The sequence below is a fragment of the Rissa tridactyla genome, chromosome 10 (assembly GCF_028500815.1).
Source record: "Rissa tridactyla isolate bRisTri1 chromosome 10, bRisTri1.patW.cur.20221130, whole genome shotgun sequence".
Lineage (NCBI taxonomy): Eukaryota > Metazoa > Chordata > Aves > Charadriiformes > Laridae > Rissa > Rissa tridactyla.
The window spans coordinates 8684179-8704440 of record NC_071475.1 but is presented as its reverse complement, the minus strand read 5'-3'; the positions used below and the strand labels follow the sequence as shown (position 1 = coordinate 8704440).

At 47.5% G+C, this 20262-nt stretch overlaps 1 protein-coding gene and 1 long non-coding RNA gene across 6 annotated transcripts in view; one reads left to right on the top strand and one right to left on the bottom strand.

The window, feature by feature from the left end:
- Positions 1-1015: 1015 nt before the first annotated feature.
- LOC128915568 (uncharacterized) lies at positions 1016-20022 on the bottom strand. Of its 3 annotated transcripts, XR_008468686.1 has the most exons (5): positions 19887-20022; positions 10362-10532; positions 3448-3497; positions 1860-2000; positions 1016-1374 (listed from the first exon to the last, which is right to left on the bottom strand). It is a non-coding gene; the product is annotated as an uncharacterized LOC128915568 (long non-coding RNA). The 3 variants fall into 3 exon arrangements; XR_008468684.1 differs by having other exon boundaries at positions 1016-2000; XR_008468685.1 differs by lacking the exon at positions 3448-3497 and having other exon boundaries at positions 1016-2000.
- Positions 19003-20262, top strand: part of ADAMTS9 (ADAM metallopeptidase with thrombospondin type 1 motif 9) — an 87387-nt gene continuing 86127 nt past the window's right edge. For all 3 annotated transcript variants that reach the window (XR_008468683.1, XM_054216096.1, XM_054216095.1), the window contains exons 1-2: positions 19003-19714; positions 19841-20229. Coding sequence is in view for 2 of the 3 variants with exons in the window: in XM_054216096.1 (XP_054072071.1) it covers positions 19126-19714; positions 19841-20229 (978 nt within the window). In the remaining variant the exon portion in view is untranslated. The remainder of the gene's footprint in view (positions 19715-19840; positions 20230-20262) is intronic.

The window sequence follows — 20262 nt, the reverse complement described above, 5'->3', positions numbered from 1 at the left end:
AGGGAAAGCAGTGTACAGGAAGCAATGATGCCATATAGGCCCTAGGTAGCATTGCCTAATATGAGGATAACAGTTCTGATGATAAACATTTCGTAAGTCATGCATGACTGGTAAAGGTGAGAAGCAATACATTCAACTCTCCATATTCCTTCCTCTATCTCTTTTTTTCAGCTGACTTGTTTGTTGGAGCACCTCACTCTCCTGATCCTTCTCGATGGGGGGAAATTACTGGTTTTGCCGTTTTCTAAGTAGGAAGAGCTGAGGCAGGGAAAACTACATCTGTTAAAGCAAATTAGGAGAGAAAGAGGCACACAGAGTAATTCTCAAAATTCTCCCCAGATGTCCAGCTCCCCTTGGCACCAGGCAGTAAAGAAATTCCTGTAGGTTTTCTATCTGCATCTTTGCAAACCTAAATCCCTCTGAATGCCTGGCACTAAATCATCTACCCATGGTTACAGAAGGAATTTGAAGTATCACAGGGAACTGATCTTTCTTCAGCAATAAAAATGGTGTTTAATTGCTGCCCTTTCTGTCTCATGTGGTGCATCCTAGAGAGTTTGCCAGCTTGAATTGGGCACGTTTTAGCTGCCGAATTCTATGTTGAGGGAAACTCCCAAATGCCATTGCATCCGGAATAAGTGTATATATATAAGCGTGTGTGTCTATAAAAAAATATACATAGCGTGTGTATACAAAATATATTTACAGTATCAAGAAAATAAGAAATGAGAGACTTTCTGAGACTCTCGATTCTCTTCCAAAGGAGAATTATACCTGTTGCTAGTGGTTCCTGAAAACATTTGAAGTACAAGTGCTAGGTTGCCCTACCTTCCTCCTAAACCTTAGAGATGGCAAACGAACACTAGTAAATTCTGAGTAGCTTTTTTCTTTCTCAACTTGTTTAATTTTTCCAGTAAACTCCCTCCCACCAGAACCTCAGCTGGGACTGCTTACTTAAATTTATTTTGCTTAAAACAGGAACTGAGCCTTAAAACCATTATTAATAAACAGTTTATTTTTTACTGTGAGGCATCCAATGTAATTCATAAATTATTGTCCATTTAATTAAAGACTCTCACCTTTCCAGCTGTTTCTCTAACGGGCTTAATCCAAAGCCAATAAATTCTATGGGTGCTTTGCTAGTAATGTCAGGGATTTGGTGCAGGCACAAGGACTTTCAGGGCTCCTTCCCTTGTCACGCTTGGTGTTACCGGGTCATCTTGGAGCTGATTTTTGAGATGTGCCTGAATGTCTGGGGACTCTGCCTTTTCACCAGCAGGTTGCCCAAGGTGGGGGCTGCCATGCTTGGCCATCGCGGTGGGCCCGCCTCTCCTCTTTACTTTTTTCTTATTCTCCTTTAATTCAAAAGTAGACCTGGGAGAAATTAAAGTAACTTAGCCAAAACTATCCTAGAAGAGCAAGTCTCCCATTGATGTAGCCAGCAATTTGCTCAATGGCCCTTTGAGCTAACCCATATACAGGCTCATTTCCTATGAAACAGGATGTTTCAGGCAGCTGGTTGGAGAGAGGAGCCTGTCTTTGACTATAACCCATGCAAAAAAAAAAAAAAAAGGGGGGGGGGGGGGGAATATAATTTTCATTCCTTCCTACAGCTGGCTCTCTGTGAGCCTCCCGAGTTCAGGAGTAACCCAATGAGTTCACGGAAAACAATTCTACTGAGGGCTATGAAATACAAATACAAAGACACCACCCTGACTCCAGAAATCACCCGTGAAGTTTGTTAGAGAGGCTTCAGGAGAAAAGAGATGGCAAACAGAAGACAAACGTAGCTGGAAATGTCTGGGTTGGTAAAATTCACTGACTTTCAGCGACCTACAAACGAGGGAAAGTGGGTTAACCTTTGTTTATAGCGACGCGCCAAAGACATGCGTTTTTCTTCTCTGCATCTCGTCTTTGATTGACTTCTGTTCCCAGTCCTTGTATGCTCCAGTGGCATCTGTGATGTGATTCAAACGGGGGTAAGAGACAGTCTGTGATGTCTGCAGATAGGAGAAACCAAGACATGTCAATAATTACAGGTAGCTAGGTATTATTCTGAAATAATACAGAATACGACCAGCCGACTCTCTGATCTGCTGTAATTTTCACGGAATCACGGAATCTTCAGAGTTGGAAGGGACCTCTAGAGATCATCTAGTCCAACTCCCCTGCTAGAGCAGGATTGCCTAAAGCACATCCCTCAGGGCTGCATCCAGGCGGGTCTTGAAAATCTCCAGAGAAGGGGACTCCACAACCTCCCTGGGCAGCCTGTTCCAGTGCTCTGTCACCCTCACTGTAAAGAAGTTTTTCCGTGTATTTGAACGGAACTTCCTATGTTCCAGCTTGTGCCCATTGCCCCTTGTCCTGTCGCTGGGAACCATTGAAAAGAGCCTGGCTCCGTCCTCCTTAAACCCACCCTTTAGGTACTTGTAAACATTAATCAGGTCCCCCCTCAACCTTCTCTTCTCCAGGCTAAAGAGTCCCAGCTCTTTCAGCCTTTTCTCATAAGGGAGGTGCTCCAGCCCCACAATCATCTTGGTTGCCCTTCGCTGGACTCGCTCCAGTAGTTCCCTGTCCCTCTTGAACTGGGGAGCCCAAAACTGGACACAGTACTCCAGTTGTGGCCTCACCAGTGCAGAGTAGAGGGGAAGAATGACCTCCCTCGACCTACTGGCCACAGTCTTCCCTATGCAGCCCAGGATGCCATTGGCCTTCTTGGCGACAAGGGCACACTGCTGGCTCATGGATAATTTGCTGTCTACCAGGACCCCCAGGTCCTTCTCCTCAGAGCTGCTTCCCAGCATGTCCGCCCCTAACCTATACTGGTGTTTGGCATTCTTCCTTCCCAGGTGCAGGACCCTACACTTGCTTTTGTTGAACCTCATTAGGTTCTTCTCTGCCCAGCTCTCCAGCCTGTCCAGGTCAGGTCCCAGAAAGCTGCCTTGATCCTCAGTGTTTCTGTGTGCGGGCCAGACAGAAAAGGGATTACATGCTTGTTCTGCAATGTTTTTTCAGGCATCTGAGCTATCTCTGCTGACCGAGTAGCTGCACTTCAGTGACTGTATCATCTGCATGGTGACATCGCCACTGGTTTGCCATTAGGTAACGCTTCTCAGAAAATGGAAATTTAATCTTTTGGATTACTTTTCCAAGTAACTGGGGGGAAAATAGTACAAACAGGGCAGCTTTGTAAGGCCAGAGTTTGTTTTTACTTATGACGTCCTTTAAAACAAAGGTTAACCATCTGGTGAGACAACTCCTTGCAGGGCTAAAGTTCAAAACTGAAAGTAACAACCCGGCAGAAGCGTGCTAGTCGTAGACATGAGTGAGAGTTGTTAGCAAGTCAGGGGCTCTGATGAATCTAAACTGTTATGAGAATTCGTGAGGGCTTGGGTGTTGGCTATTTTGGGTTGTTTTCTCACTTTCTGAATTTTTAGTGTTACTTACTATTGCAGTCAGTCCAGTTGAGCGGTTTGTTTATTTATTCTTTATGAACTCTATAAAAAAAAAAAAACCTTTTTAGGTTGCAGAGAAGTGGAAGAGAATGATGGAGGCATCCTGGGAGGCTGTCCCCAGCCCCTCTTTCGTAGAATCATAGCATAGTTTGGGTTGAAAGGGACCTTTAAAGGTCATCTAGTCTGACCCCCATGCCACGAGCAGGGACATCTTCAACTAGATCAGGTTGCTCAGAGCCCCGTCCAACCTGACCTTGAATGTTTCCAGGGATGGTGCATCCTTGGAGGTAGATCTCTTCCCTGCCGCTTGACCTGGTTTGGGATTTTCCCCTCAGCAGCACCATCCAAGGGGCCATTCCCATGAGACAGGATGATGAACAAAAGCCTGAAGGACTGTGGTGGGACTGGGGACTGGCTTTGCAGAACAGCCCCTTCAGGCACTGCGGCAAAACTGGAGCTGGTGCCACTTGACTGAATTGGGTCCTGCATTTGTGGATTTCTCCTCATTTTCTGCTACAGGTCTCCTGGTATGTAAGAAAGCAAATTCAAGCATGCCGCTGTGTTCACTGAGGCAGCAAACTTGGGGAGCGGGGGGGAAGGGGAGAAAATTCCCTTCCTTCTGCAGTTCATGGTGTTCTTCTAAACTATTTATAAATAGGTCTGTTGTAGCCAGTGTTTGCGTTTGGACAGCTTCACTGCTCTCATTTTCAAGGCTTCTCTCAGATCTGAAAGTAAAGGTCGGGTTGACTCCCCTCATTTGAAATAAGGAGGGGAAGAAATTTAACCCTGTAGGCAGGTGGCTCTGGAGCAGGAATTCCCAGGACCACGAGTGAGTCCTCCCTTGTGCGGGGCGGGGGCAGAGCTTTGAGCCCACTCTCCCTTTTGCTCCGTTTTCTTTTCCCTGCCCTCTTCATTAGTTGATGACAGTTCTAACTTCCTACAGCCTTTTAAAGAGATTCCGCTGCACGTCATCTGGGATTCATGAAACGCAGAGATCTGGTAAGCAGCACAAATCACACGCTTCTGGCCTGCACTTGCCAGAAGCCCTGAATAAGTTTTCAGCTGAGTTTATACTTCACCTCCCTCCACTCTACAGAGGAATAATATATGGCTCCATTTGCTCCAGAAAAAAACTTGCACCAAAAACCAACAATCTCTTTTGTGAAGGATTATTTTTTGCTGATTGAGAGTTGTTTGGAGATGACAGGCATCTGACCTCGTCTTAAGCCTTAAATTGCAGTAAATCCTATATTTATTTACTTTTTACTTCAACCAAATAGGACCTCAACCAAATCCTGCCTTTGAGTTAACGCTTTCAGTGCTTGCCTTAGTTGAGTGCTACATGCCAAAGGCACTAACATCTACTGTCCCTGGACAAGGAACAGCACAAAGCCACCAATTTGTGTGTGCAACAGCTAAAACACTAAGTAGGATTACGTGGCTGATAAGACGCAGAGAATCAGAAAATTCACTTCTGAAATGGAAAATACTTTTTTCTTTTTTCTTGTTAAATAACCAAGAGCACCTTACCCTCCTGTACCCACAGGACCTGGCTAACAGCCTTCTTCAGAGTACGTTATCTATGACTCAAATAGTACATTTACTTTGGGATGGGTTACTAATAAATAGAGGTTTCTAGGTGTTCTGAACACGGGGAATGCATGCGGTAGGTTGGTACACTATGAACTTAAACAAAGATGACTTATAAGACTACATATTGGTTTATTCCCTATTTAAGACTTTGAGGTGAAATGTTTGTATAAAAGAAGGTGTATGGTCCCAAGACAGTGGTTTTATTTCTGTTGTTACTAACGCAGTGTTACAAAGACCCAGAAGGTCCCTGTAAACTCTCTGCTCTGAGCTATGAATTAAGGCCAAGATGAACTTCTCCCAGTAAGTCCCAATCGCAGAGACAAGGCACCCGCCTTCAAATAAGGTGACCTGGGCAATAAGGCTGGGGGGGGGGTCTGATCAATAACGGAGCTAGTTCTTATGAATTTTTACTGCTGTATGTTGGGTTTTTTTACACAGCAATAATGTGTGCAGGTGTCATTTCTTTTAGCATAGAAGCACTAAAAAAATTAATTGTCACTGTTCTCCGGGGACGTGTTCAGCTGCTCCTTGTTCTGAACATCCCACGGGCTCTGAGGGATGGTTTCTGTGCAGGCAGTAGCTGTTACCCTGGCAAATAAATGTTCATCCTCTGTTTAGAAATCTAATTTTCTTCCCTTATTTGTTGTGGAAAAAATTGCATGGCATTCTTGTCACAGAATTCCTTTTCTAATTTTTCTGTGTTTTGCAATCTCTGCAATTATCTTTGGCACAGCAATTATTATTGTACCAGCTGTAATTCCTCTAGTAGTTGATCCTAATGAAATATTGCTAGGTGTCTTGTGAAATTCCAGCACTGACCCCACCAGAGCTTTTATTATGGACTTTTGCTAATTTGTTTGGGTATGCATGTGAAGGCTTTGATGTCATTTACCTCACATGCTATAGTAAAGTGAATTGCCAAAATTATTTATCTCTGAACTGTGATCTTTTACCTAGAAAAGTGACATTTATGGCAGGTGTTTAGGGATGAGTTTCTGCACAGTGTGTTTTTCAGTTGCTTGGTGCCTCATTTGAATGGCACAGACTTTAGTTTTATACATCACTGGAAAAAGCAAACTTATAAAGCACTATTCACGAGAACTATCTCTGTATTTCAACAACCGTTTTAATTATTACAAAGTATTATTGTCGTATATTGTCATTTCAAATTTAACTTGTCATATATTGTCATTTCAAACTTCCCTTTTTGTAGATCTATTTCAATTATAGACACTAGCCATATATATATTTTTTCATGGAGACCTTAAAAGTTGAATTTGCTTTATATTTCTTCCATTTGCATTGATTAAATGTCATACACTAAATAATTCCCATACCCATTAACATATGATTTGCCCACTAGTAATTACTTTGTCATCTTTACTTCCTCAGGCTATTTTCAACTTTAAGCCACTGTTAATCCATGACCTTAGTGCTTTTGTCTCCAGGTCTGAATTATATAAGACTTATGGAACAAGGACTGAAATGAACTACTCTTGGCTTTATTGTACAATTACAGTCAGCTGATTGCCTTTTGTGTTTCCACTAACTAAAAAAATAGAGTAAATTTAATTCCTTTATGAAAGGATCATAAGAATTTTTTAATATTTTTTTTTTCAGTGTGGCAAGGCCAAATAAGAAATATTTCTAAGGGGAAAGTAAAAACGGAGGAAAATAGCAACTGTCTGTTTTTCTGGGTGTTCAGGATTGCTGCCAAGTGGACACAAAGACGACTGGAGCAGGAATGTACCCCGTACTCTGCAGTAGCCACTGCAGTCGTAATTGAATAAAATCCATTGAGAGGAAAAAAAGCACAAAAAAAAAGCCCTTTGGTCATGGAGCTGAAATGCAGAAGTAGGTGCCTTTAAAGGACCTTTTTGTAGTGTGTCTCCTCAAACCCCTTCTCCTTCCATGAGGCTACCCAAAAAGCAGAACACCTGTTGAATGTCGGGTTTCCTTTTGGATGCTGGAGCGCAGCATCATGTAGCATGGTCATGTCTCCAGCGGGCTGGGCGGTTTGCTATTGCTCCTGTCCCAGGCAAGCCGCCTTGTTCTCGTTTGAAATGCTATCTCTAAGCTGCTTTTGTTCAAACGCTTACTTTCACGAAAGGTTGTAATCAAAAGGCCAGACTTTTGGAAGAGTTTGGCTCCCTTATGTGATACTGGTTTCCAAGTGGCATGTAAATAAGGGGTCACATTTTCCAAGGAGAGTGCTGCCCCACCGTCAGTGCTGTGAGAAATCTGCTTTGCAGCTCCGTGGCTGTATTTAGGGGGAAACATTGCTGACAGGCTGAGTCAGTGGCCCAAATTCTCCTCCCTTGATCCATATAACCACATGAAAGCTCGTGCCTCCTATCCACAGAGTGTGCATGAATAATTTGCTTGGCATGGGACTAGAACTAGCTAGCACAATAACTATGCTTTTGTAGGCTCCATATGTCCCTTGCCTTGGAGCTTTTCAAATGATACAAAACTCTGGTACTGTGACTAAAATGAGAAAAGCCTGGGCAATGACTTCAGAAGCAATTGGGAGTGACCTAAAGCTCATGAAAGAACTCTTGGCTTCAATGGATGTTGACCCAAGTCCATCAGAGACTTAGGAGTTACATCCAGACCCTATGGAGATCCTGGAATGACCCCACAGTCTGCAGATAGATTGGGTTTTTCAATCACTGCAAGGGACTCCCAATTGTCAAATATTTCAGAAACACCGGATTCTTTAACTGTACTTCTTGAAACGTGCTCAATAAGTATGTGTGCACGCACATTGCCTATCGCGCTCCTCCTTTATGCATTGAACATTTTTGGTGTAGGGGAGTTCAGTAACGGAAGCGTAAACCTTCTGTTTACATCTATAAACAAGATAAAGTACGAATTGCTGCAGTACAGACTTCCTTGCCCTGGCCCTCCACTGACCTCAGCTATAAATGACAAGGAACCTCCTTTCTCACAACTGCAGGAGATTCCAGGCTCTAGGACAAAATTTCAACCAGCAAATGCGCTTGCAAAATCTTCCGTGTGAGTTTTTCCAAGGGCACTGCTATTTGTACGCCACCTGGGGACGGTGTGCCGATGGCTGTGGCACAAGGGCCAGGCAGCGCAGTACCCACACTTGCGGGGTACCCCAGGCACCTCCAGCTGCAGGGTGAGGCTGGTTGCATTTGCACGTATTTCCTGAAATCAAGAAATGAACTACGTGCACTTTTGCCAAAGGGCTTGGACAGAGAAGCGTGCGTTTCTACCACGTTTCAGACTAACTGACAGCAGACATCCGTGTCGCCGTATTGCACGCTCATGTCTTCTCCTGGAAGCTCTTTGCTGGGTCAAATAAATTGGTTGCAAAATATCTAAGGTTCTGCCAAGTAAACATAAGTATAATTAGATTAAAAACCTACTCAAGCGTTGTCTTATTCTTATAGATTTCAATGGCTGCAGAAAGAAAAAGATCTGCCGATAAGACAAGAGCCGGTTTCTAGGCACGGGAACCCAGCTCCTTGGTGACCTGGATGGACGACATGTGGCCTGAAGGAAGGACACAAGGAGAAGGCTGGGGCATGAGAAAAGTCTTAGGGAATGAGGTAGAAAAGCAAAAGGGACTTCTGTCCTTGACAGCTGTAACTGTAGCTCCATGCACTGAGAGACCTCACAGCCCTTTTCCCTAAAAGCTCATTGGCAATCCCAGCCTGGCTGCACATGCACGCCATTGAGACTGTGCTGGGTTTTTTTAGTCAGAATTCATTAATCTGGGATTCCCACAGCCATGTGTGTTCCTGGGGGTTCAGCAGAAGCTAAACCATCGTGGTTTTGGTATCAGTCTCAGACCATAGGGCAGTGCAAGGTCGAGTTTTCACCACCAACACTGCATTTGCAAAAGGGTGAGAGTTACGATGATGTTTGTATCTCCCTAGGCAGGACTCAGGTCCCTCTCCTCCTGGAGTAGCTAGGCAGAAGGGCGCAAGAACATCACCTCTGGCATGGGCCAACCAATGGCAGATCCCTGGAAGAGAGACTGGTGCTCAGGTACGGCACTGCTGTGAGCTTACCGTGTCCCTACCGTGTCACCATTGAATGGTCACCACGGGCATACCCTGCAGATGGCATGAAATGGCCCTAACAGGGCAGCAGTTCTTATGTGTTTAAGCAGTACAGAAGCTCCTCTTCTGTTTCTTGTGCTGTGCAGCAGAAGAATGGCTCGGGGACAGCTGCAAGAGAGGAGGGCCGTGGGGACGGCTCTTGGTCAGAGCTGTTATGACGCTGCCAAGGCAGCAGAGAGGTGGTAACACTGGATCCCTCCTGATGCTCTTGGTAGAAGCAAGTCAGATCTTGAAAGCTGCTGACTCCTGGCCTAGAGGCCTATTTTCTATTCATAGCGGTGTTCAAAAAAATGTCATGCAGTCAATTAGATACTGCTGCTCTAAACCAGATGGTTTTCTATATACATAGCCAGGGCTCCAAAGTTACATTCTCACTGTTCAGAGGGGTTAATTAACTCACAGAATCAAATAGGATAAGGATGTGTTTGTTTTAATCAGCCTAGTACTGTATATCTGTTCTCTGGGAGGGTGCTCTTTTGGATCTCGGGGTGCTTGGTTGACCCATGTGTGCTGGGAGATGCTGCAGGGCTCACAAGCTATGACGGGTCTAGGGCTCTCAGCTATGGGCCAGCATCTCCCTGTCCTGGTGTTGTAGGAACACAAACGTCCACCTTGTTGGATGTTTGTATATTGTTGGTAGATAAAATGGCTGATTTGGACAATTCTCTGTTTCGAATATGGACTTTGAGTTACAAAGAGCCGTGGGCAGGAACCTGCTATGAAACCAGTATAGAGAAACAATGCTGCTGCTATGTATGAGTTTTCCCTCTCCCTGTAACAAATGCCACTCTTAGCTGGCTGGCTAGCACGGAGTAAGGCATTAACCGAGTGCGATAAGGCAGGGGAGCTCCGATACGGGCTCCGTTTTCAGTCCTGTGTTTGTTCTGCAGTTAGCACAAAGGGGTCTTGGTCCCTCGGTAGGCCCTATCACAGCAAAACAATGTCAGTTAAGTCAACAAATCCATTCATGTTACAGTCATTTCCAAGTCATGCTTCCTCCCTTTAAAAATTCTGGATGGAAATGTTAGGGATATTTAAGAATTAAGCTGATAAAACAAGGGGCGAAAATGCGGAAACAGCTGTCTCACAAACATGAGCCTGACTCCCATCACCAATGTTCAGTAATGTTATTTATATTCCAGTGTATACAGAAAGTAGAGAGGCCTGAAAAATATGACATGTATATCCCAGCATACGTGTATTGTAGGATAAAAGGTACCTTTTTAGCAGAGCTGTCGTATCTCCAGGCATACAAGATGTGGTGTCCACCTCCGCATCTCCTTGGGTCTGCCATAGACCTGCAGGTGATGAGGAGCTCCGGCGGGGCCATGGTTATCAGGAAGGCCCAAATGGCCCAAATCCTCTAATGGTGCCTGGGTAACACTTCTGGCTGGGAAAAAAAAGTCATGCTCTCAAACTGGGTATATGGGAGCTCTGTTCCTGGTGTCATCAAATTCAACCCCTGATATTGATTGTAGGCAATAGTGTTATAATCCTTATTGCAAACTGATCACGCTTTGTTTTAGAAGTAAGTTGGGTGTATGAAAGCAACATCTAGATTACCGGCAGGTTGCTAGCTAACTCTTTCAGCCATACTGCTTGTTCCTACTGGTATCTTCATGGATCCTGTCCCAGCTCATCCTTCCTTGCAATCAAAAGACAAGGTAAGGCTTGGTTTAATTCTGTGATTCTATGAAAAGTCTTGGGAATTTTGAGGACTGATCCGTGTTTCTGTGTGCTTAGAGTTGACAAAATTAGCTGCTTACTTCATTGACTGAAAACAGATAAAAAGAAATACTTCCTCGTGTAATGAATAATTCATCATTGAAAGAAAGTGCTGCAGGATACTATTTGGGATGAAAACTGCTTAATGTTAGTCTCCGTGAGTCAATCTGCTACCTATAAAGCGAAAGGAAGGGATTCCTGCTGGCTGTCCTCTCTTCAGGGGAAAAAACAAAGTCAGGAAAAAAGCCTCCTCTTAACACTGCCTGCATTTAGAAACAGCCTACGTTTTAAGTAATTAAAACTGATGATCCTGACAAACATTTGCCTCCAAAGAAATAGTCTATTGTAAACGTAAACTCTCAAGATCCTTCCAGGCATACCAGCACAACTGTCTCCTAAAAATTCTTCCCGAGCCATCTGGTGCCTTATCTTTGTAGCCAAGCCATACAATAACTTTAAAAGAGGATTGTTGCTAGCAGGCTTTAGTCTTCAGGACTACAGATTCCCTTGGAAGTATCACAGCCAGCTCCGAACCCGTCAGCTCTGGCTGTGTGAATACTCCATTTCTTTCTATCGTGACCCCAAAGCGTCCAGCTGTGGTTCTTTGGGGAGATCCCTTTCTCATGTGGTTTGTGAAGGGAGTGAAGGGGGGTTACAGGGAAAAGCCGGAAACGCTGTGTACTTCCAAACGGGGCTTTACACTCCATTAATTCTCTCTACGGCGGCCCAGCCGGAGTGGCATGACATGAATGTGGTTACGAAGGCTGCAGCCAATTCACATAATTCGTGTAGCTCTCCCTGCACCTGTGAGGGGAAAGTGTGGATTCCAGGTTTGCCTTTGCCATCAAAAAAGGTTTTTAATGAGTGAGTAAGCAGGAAGGCATGGAGCAGAGATGGCTGATGGAAACAGCTGGCAAGGAGAGGACAATTCTGTTTCAGCTTTGCAGATCATCCAGAGTTTGCTGTCCCTTGGTTGCATCCCACTACTTCTGAGTCTGCTCCTTAACATCTCACTTAAACTCCATCATTTAAGAAACACAGAATTCTTACTGGTAAGGGCCCTATTTCAGTTGCAAAAGCAGAGCTTGACAGTGAAGTTAAGTAACAAAGCCAAGGCTGCAGGCACCTGACAGCAAAGCAATGATCCGGGCACAAGCTGGAGCGAGGGATCCCGTGTTAGCTGTGGCCAACTGCTCAGGCAGGCGGTAGCCATCGTGAGAAACAGGCAGGTTCTCGCAGAGTGCGTGGCTGAAAATAGAACTTGCTCACCGCTCACTCACCCAGGGCAAACTCCACAGTGTTGGGGAGGGACCAAAGCCCTTTTTAGATTTTTGTCACATGTTTATATGCTGGCTCTCCACCATCTAAGCATCCTGAGCCCGTTCCTTATCGATGCTGCTTTCGGAGGAGATGAGGAAACTGTGTGCCAGAGTGTAGGAGCGAGGAGAGCTCCTTCCTCAGCTCACCCTGCAAGTTGGACACTTGCTGGAAGTGGCATCTTCAGCATCACTTTTAAGCATCATCTCTTATTTCTTTAGCATCATGGGGGCAATCCCACATCACTGCTCTGGTGTGGTGCCCCTTCTGGCTCTAGCAATGATGTGATGTCAGCAGCTGTACCAAGTGATGGAGCTGCCATTAGGTTATCTTCTCCCTCCCTGTGCCGGTCTGCGCTGGCAACCCTCAGCTACCTGGGCAGCATTTTAAAACACTCAGGGGTTTGGTGATGCACCTTAGGGATCGGAGCCATTTTTCAAGGTTAATGAGAAATGTTTTTTCAAGCTGTTGCATCTTGGTAATGAAATACTGGGTGTTATATATTCTTGTCAGGTGGATATTGATGAGCATGATGCGATGATGTAAAATATCTCCATGAAATGACACATAGGCCCTGATTCTGCGCTTCTCCGAGTCAGTGGAAGTTTTGTTCATGAATTTTTACAGGAGCTGGACTAGGCCTAAAAGATTCCCATTTTTTTAGCTATTGACAATTGTTTTGATGTTTTTGTAAGACGTACAGGTTTTCTACCACTATGCAAATACAACAACATTGCAAAGACTTCCCTCGGGGAGAAGGCTTTGCGTTTAGCTGGCTACCTTGTGACACCCCTAGGGAAATCAAACAGTTCAGGGAAAAAGCACTTGGTATCTCTAAAGCTGCTTAGCTTTTCTCCTACTCTAATGGATATTTGTATTTTATTGTCTCTGGAGACAATCTACTATTTGGGGAAAGAATGAAAACAACCCTCTAAAATAGAGTTTTACAGTTTAACGATCCCTGCATTGAAATATGACATTGTATGCTTACGCTGCGTGCAGGCTTGGGTGGGAGGGCGGAACTGATCACAGGGTCAGAAATCCACAACTCCGTGTCCTTTGCCAAATCGACTGTCTCGGTCTCCTCTTCATAAGGTGATGGTGATACATTGCAGAGCTGTTATGATAATCAGTTTATATGAATAAAAGTACATGGCTCGAGGGGTAAAGCTTTTTGTACCTGCAGAATTTCCAACGTTCCCTTTTGGTGTGGGATTACGGAACATCTGCTCTGTTTAGTCCTCCTAGTATTACTGTTAATGCTTTGGCAAAGGCACCTGGAACACAGCGTAGATGCATATGTACATAACATCACAAGTCAAGAGGAGTGTATTGAGCTCCTGTTTGATTTCTAGTGTGTCAAACACAAAGGATAAAGCAACATAATGTTTAGCTTGATGGCTTAATTTGCACAAAAATCAGAAGATCCAGAATTAAGTGTTTCTCAGCTACTGTAGGACCTGTCCCAGATTGCCACCTGTAGTAAAAAGGGTAGGGGATGGGTCTACAAATGCCTGTCGGGCCAAAGGAACTGTCAGGCTGCAGTGAGACCCAGAAGTTGGTCGACTCTGAGCACACGTTTTCCACAAGGCAGATAAGAGGTGTAAGCAAAAGCAGCGTGCGAATGCTCTGCGGCAATGCTGGGAGCAGGGGAGGGGTGAGCTGGAACCAGCAGTTTTAAGTGGAAAGCCTCAAGGGATCATTATGTCCATCCGTGCTGACCTGAAGCTGAAAATCCCACACATTTGCAGCATCTACATGGGCTTTGCTGTTCTTCCCACCCAGTCCCTAGGTGCTACTCATCTATCTGTTTTCCAGGGTCAAAGTTGTTTCTGAGGCAAACTGAGAGCCAGTTTCCTTGCGTGTGAGCAGAGCAATATGAGAGACTTGTTTGCTTTTCCTCTTTCACCTTCTGTTCCCAAATGGTGGTTCCCCACCCAGGCAAGGACCAAGGATGATGTCTCCAAGGACAGGGTGATACTTGCATTTCCACTGCACCCAGCTTGCGCCTCTGTGCCGAGGGATGGATCTCACGGGACACAGCTCCTGCTGCAGGGCACAGCCTGGGAAGACATTTGAGTTGCACAGTTTGACTGAGGACCAAGCTGAACAACATTTGGGTCTTGTTTGCCTGGGTGACCTTGGATTAGCCACTTTAGCGTGCACACCTCGGTGTTCAGGGGACCGGGATGTGACCTGTTGGAGGTCCAGAGGAGGGCCATGAAGATGATCAGAGGGCTGGAGCACCTCTCCTGTGAGAATAGGCTGAGAGAGCTGGGGTTGTTCAGCCTGGAGAAGAGAAGGAGCCGGGGAGACCCTATGGCGGCCTTCCAGTACCTGAAGGGGGCCTACAAGAAAGCTGGGGAGGGGCTGTTTGCAAGGGCACGTAGCGATAGGACGAGGGGCAATGGTTTTAAACTAGAGCAGGGCAGGTTTAGATTCCACATTAGGAAGAAGTTCTTTCCGCTGAGGGTGGTGAGACACTGGCCCAGGTTGCCCAGAGAGGTGGTGGAGGCCCCATCCCTGGAGACATTCAAGGCCAGGCTTGATGAGGCTCTGAGCAACCTGATCTAGTTGAAGATGTCCCTGCTCACGGCAGGGGGGTTGGACTAGGTGACCTTTAAAGGTCCCTTCCAACCAAAAACATTCGATGATTCTATGAATTCTGCTCTGCAGCATCCAGGCGCATCTTTTCACATCTCCCTCTGCCACCGGCCCAAAAATGGGGACAGGATATAGGCCCACAGAGCACAAGCTGTGACAGCAGTGACAAAGTGCTGTGCTGGTGCTGCAGTGAATGGCAGGTACCACTTCCCAGCCCTCTACAGCCCAGAGGAGCAAACCCAAAACAACCAAGCGATCCAGGTCTTGATGGCAGCAGCACCCTACGCGGGACACAGCTCGGGGGAAGAACAGAGCGCCCCATGGAGGAAGGCTCCATTCCGTCTACAGAATGGCTACCGTAGATGAGTTAAACTGTATGTTTAAATTCTTTTAACCAGGATCACAAAAAATAATTGTTGGCTTGGCACAGACAACAAGTTTGAAAATTAAGCATACACCAAGAACTTGCAAGTCTCAGCCCCTCCAAACAAATGCAGAAGGCTTAAACCGACTTAAAAATCCAGCCTTGACGCTATTGCTGAAAATGTCCTTTAAAGAGAAGCCTTTATGTGAGCGGAACAGCTTCCTAAGCTGAGAGAAAGGCAGCAGAGAGCAGCGGTATCCTTGTTACCAGCACAGGCAGATGAGCAAGAGAGGCTGAAATCCAGCCAGCAAAGAGGTCAACTGTTTGAAGGGAACGAAATCTTTCACTTTCTGACCACACAGATTAGACACGAGGAGAAAATGTTTGCTGTCTTCGGTTATCTTGTGGCATTGAAGAGAAACCATCAAAGGGAAACAGTCTGCCTCCTGGGATAATCGTTGGGCAAGCGAGTGGATGCAGCAGATAAAGGAAGATGACGCTTACCGGGAGAGGCCGAGCAGCAAAGAACAAAGATTAGTGACTGGGGATTGCCCTCACCTATGGGGAAAAGGAAATGGTAATGAGGGTGAAAAGCAGTGCAAAAGCTGCAGGAAACTGGGGTTCCTTGAGTGTATTCTTGCAGCAGCATGCACTGCCTGAAATTTCCTACTGAAGTTTTGCTGTTGTGATCGAGTTCTCATTTTGTAGTTTATAGAAGAGGCATTTGCAGCTCAAACTTTTGCAGTATTTATGTAGGCAAAATTCCCAGTGTTTTAAGGGGATTTTTCCATGGGCCGGTATGGGCTCTTAAGGGGTTACTTTTGACTGGGGGAGGACTTGGAGTCTGCACAATTACCATACTGTAAGTATTAATAGATCCTTCCTAATAGGAAAGTTATTTGAATTTAAGATTGTAGCTTAGTTTCTCTAAACTCCACATAATCTGTTTACTTACGCTACAGCTTTCCTTGTGCACTTCCTAATCTCCAGCTGTAAAGATTCAAAATGCTGCACAACGTACAACTCTTACGTACATCAATGGAAATGGCATTGTCAGTCATGCCACACTCCTAGAACACGCTTCGTGCCACTGCAAAGCCAGGATTTGGTCCCAGGAGCACTTCAGACCCATAATTGAGACCTAATTAGTCCCTCCACGGGTCAACTCCTCTCTTCTGATAGATGGAGGGGTTTTGTTTCATGCCTTCCCTCATGTCTCTATGTGCTGAGGTTTCAGATCAGTGAGCGAGCCCGTGAGGATGCTCCTCTACAGCTGGCCTCGCTCCATTCAGCTCAGTGACAAAAAGGGTCCAATCCACTCAAGTCACAGGTACATGCTGCCACCTCTCACTCCGTGACAGCTCCTGAGCATCTTTGAACCCCACCCCAGAGCCAAATTAACAGGTTACCTTGTAGAAAACTACACAAAAAATGCAAAGCTTTGACAGGTTTTCCTGCCTCGGTGAGTTGAACAGGAGCAAGGCAGCCGCCGCCAGCACTGGACCCAGCACAAGGGGATGCTGAGGCTGGGAGCGGTGGGATGCGGCGTGCTTGTGAAATGGGGGGCTGCGGCTGCCCTGGGGGACTCTGCAACCCAGATAAACCAGCAGCAGACCTGTTTCCCAACAGCATCCTGATCGGAGGAGATGAGCGAAGGCTGCACCCCTCTCTCCCAGGACACCGGCAGGACTCGCTCCACGTAAGCCTCCACCCCTCTGACTCAGCCCTAATGCTATGCTCAGCTTTTCATTCTCTCCTTCCTCAGGCAACTCGCTTTTCTTCGCGCCCCCTTTGCTGACCGGCAGCTTCATATCGCTCAACATGCCCGACTGGCAGCGCCGGCACTCCCGGGATACGCGTCTGCACCCACCTGGGCACAGGATACAGCCGCCTCCTCCCCTGCCATGACTATCCCAAGCTCGAGCACCCCGTATCCCTCTCCCTGTGAAGTCTGAAACTTTTGGGGCACTCATGGAAGTCTGTGGGAAGGTGCTGGAAGACCTGTCAGGGCTTTGGTAAAGCACGGGGTGCTCCCGCTAGCCTGGTGGAGCAGCACCGCAGCTCAGGGAGCAGACATTACTCCTGCTACGAGTTAAATCATTTATTTGACGATGAGACAGAGAAAGCCCCCCTAGAGGGAAGCCCAGGCTGCTATGCGATGGTGTTACAAGATTCCCCTTTTTGTTCATCCAGCAGCCCAAGGACCTCGGTGGCTTTTCCGACTCAATCAGGACACAATTCAGTGTGGGACAGGGTGGGGATGCCACGCTCTTTCATGCGGAGCCAGGAAAGGCCGTGCAAGCCAGGGGTTTGCGTGGCAGCCCCAGCAGGCTTTGCAGATTGAAGTTATTTTAGAATAGTTTGGTCTTGCTCCTCTTCTGAGGGTTTCTGTCTTAATGTGTGTGCATGAGCAAGCAATTAGCTGCAAGGATAGGAAGACGTTACCGTGCAGACCCTTTGCAGCATGAAAAGCAAATCTGGTCCAAGTTTGCTCATAAACAGGTGAGTGCATGGAGATACAGCCACGTTTGGTGATTGGGAAGAGATGCTCCCAGCAGGAGATGACACCTACCAGAATGGGCACATCACTGCTCCTACACACCCACAGCGGAAGCAGGGAGACACCTCTGCTCCCCAGAAATGGGGGGCCATCAAGCAGCCGTGGCTGTGCTCATGCCAGCCCGAAGGCTGGATACAGTGAGAAGACCCAACGCCACTGTCGGAGATGACTGCACGCAAAGCAACCCACGTCTGGAAGCATCCCAGCTTTGCCAAGCGCCCAAAGCCAATATTGGGTGAGTTGTCTTATGGTAAGCATCACAGACTTAAATTAAACGTGGTTTATAAGCATGGGCACAACGCCACGCTGGGAGGTTGTGTGCCATTACGCCTTACCCCAAAGGCATGTTGACTTGGGTCTCCATCAACGTGGCAATTCCTGCACCGTGCTCAGTTGTGCCAAGTTGCCACCAAGGGCCTGCCCAGCAGCTCCCCCAGCCCCGGCCAGCTGGCCACAGCACTAAAGACACGTGGCTTTGCAGGTGATGCTTTGATTACTCTGACTTTTATATTTATTGTACAAAATTAATAATTTACTGCTAATGGTGGAGGTTTGTAGGGTTTCACCAGTTTGTTTAGAAGAGCCAGGAAGTGCTATTCTGCCCAGAAGTGGATTATGAACTGATTTTTTTTGAAGCTTTCCCTTTCTGCAGCAAATACTGATATTTCTGTTCTTTGTCCCAAAGTTGAGTGAAGAAAGTGCAGAACTTTGAAATTTTCTATGGAAATGCAAATCTGAACTTCCAACCATCCATTTTCTTTTGCCTTGCCTATGGACTTCAAATTTTCATTGCATCTTTCCCCATTTTGGAAAAAAACCCCCAAACATCGGAAACGAACCCAAGATTTTGGTTTGAGGAAGGGTAGAAGACAATGCTTAATTATGTTTAGCTCTAGAGGATGTCTTAAATTTTTATATAAAACTTCCAAATTGTAATACAAAATAAACTCAGATAAGGAAATAATCTTTCTTTTCCCACAGGGCGCCTGAAAACTGCACAACAAAAAAACAACTCTAAACAAAAGTTGCTTTAAGCGCCTCATATCTGAGACATGCAGAAGAAAACAACTGCTATAAAAAGTGTCAGACCAGGGGATTCTTCGATTGCCGGTACGCTTCTTTGACCTGTCTTTAAAAAAAAAAAAAAAAGAAGGAAAAACATCAATTATGTACGAAAACTCCGCTTTCCTCCCGGTGAGTGACAAAGTGGCTCTTCCCCCCGGGACCTGGCCGATCGGGGAGCAGCCGGTGTCGCTCAGCCCGGGCCACTTTGGGTTTTTAAACCTCCTTTTACCGGGGAGCGGCGGGGGCCGCCCGGGCCGGGGGCGCGGCTCGGGCTCCCCCCGCCCGCCCCGTCCAGTCGCAGCGAGGGCTTTTCTTGGCGAAAACCTGCGATTCCGGCGTTCCTCGGGAATGAAAGAAAGTGACATGTTGGAAGGAGAAGAGGCGGGGGGGGGGGGAGAGGAAGGGCTGTCCCTGCTCCTGCAGGGCGGGATCTTTTTCTCCTGCTTGATCTATGGAGCCCGCCCCCTTAAATTGGCTCCCGGGAGCGCCCCGTCCACCAGCCCGACGGGGGGAGAGGCGGAAAGCGAGGGAGAACAGGCAGGCGAAGGCGGGCGGGCGGCTGGCTCCCCTGTCCCGGCCCGTCGGTCCCGGCCCGTCCGCCCCCGCGCATCATGCGCGGCCCCCGGCGCCCCGCTCCCCGCCGGCCCGCCCGCCCCTAACACCGCCCGGCTCCGGCGCCTTCCCCCCGGCAGCGCACCGGGGGGCGGGGAGGGGGGGAGAAAGGGGGCAAAAGAAAAGAGGGGAAGGAAAAAAAAAAAAAAAAGAGGGAAAAGGAGGAGGAAAAGAAGAGCCCGAGGAAAGCGGGGGGAAGGCTGCTCTCCGCTGAGGACAGCGCGCAGCACCATGCAGCTGGCGCCGCTGGCGCTGGCACTCACCACGCTGTTCATCGACGGCTTGAGGATAGGAGCGAGGAGGCAGAAGCTGCACCCCAGGCAAGGTAAGGGGGTGTTCGGAGAGGGGGGGGGAAAGCCGGGGGGATGCTGGGCTGCCGTCCCCCCCCACGGGGGGATGTGGGGGGGCTCGGCCTCCCCGCTCAGGGGCATGTGCTTGTCTTCCCTCGCAGCCAAGCTGCTGGAGAAGCTCAGCGAGTACGAGATCGTGACTCCTACCCGGGTGAATGAGTTTGGCGAGCCCTTCCCCACCGATGTCCACTTCAGGCGGCGGCGGCGGAGCACCAGCGCTGCCCCCGACGCCTGGACGGCGGCCGCCGCCGCCTCCCCCAAGGCGCACTACAGGCTCTCCGCCTTCGGGCAGCAGTTCCTCTTCAACCTGACGGCCAGCTCGGCCTTCATCGCCCCGCTCTTCACCGTCAGCCTCCTGGGAGAACCCGCCGCCGACCAGCGGCGCCTCTACGCCGAGGCGGCCGACGCCGACGTGAAGCACTGCTTCTACCGGGGGCACGTCAACGCCCGCCCGCGGCACACCGCCGTTATCAGCCTCTGCTCCGGGATGGTGAGACTCCGGCTCCGGCCCCGCCGGGCGCCC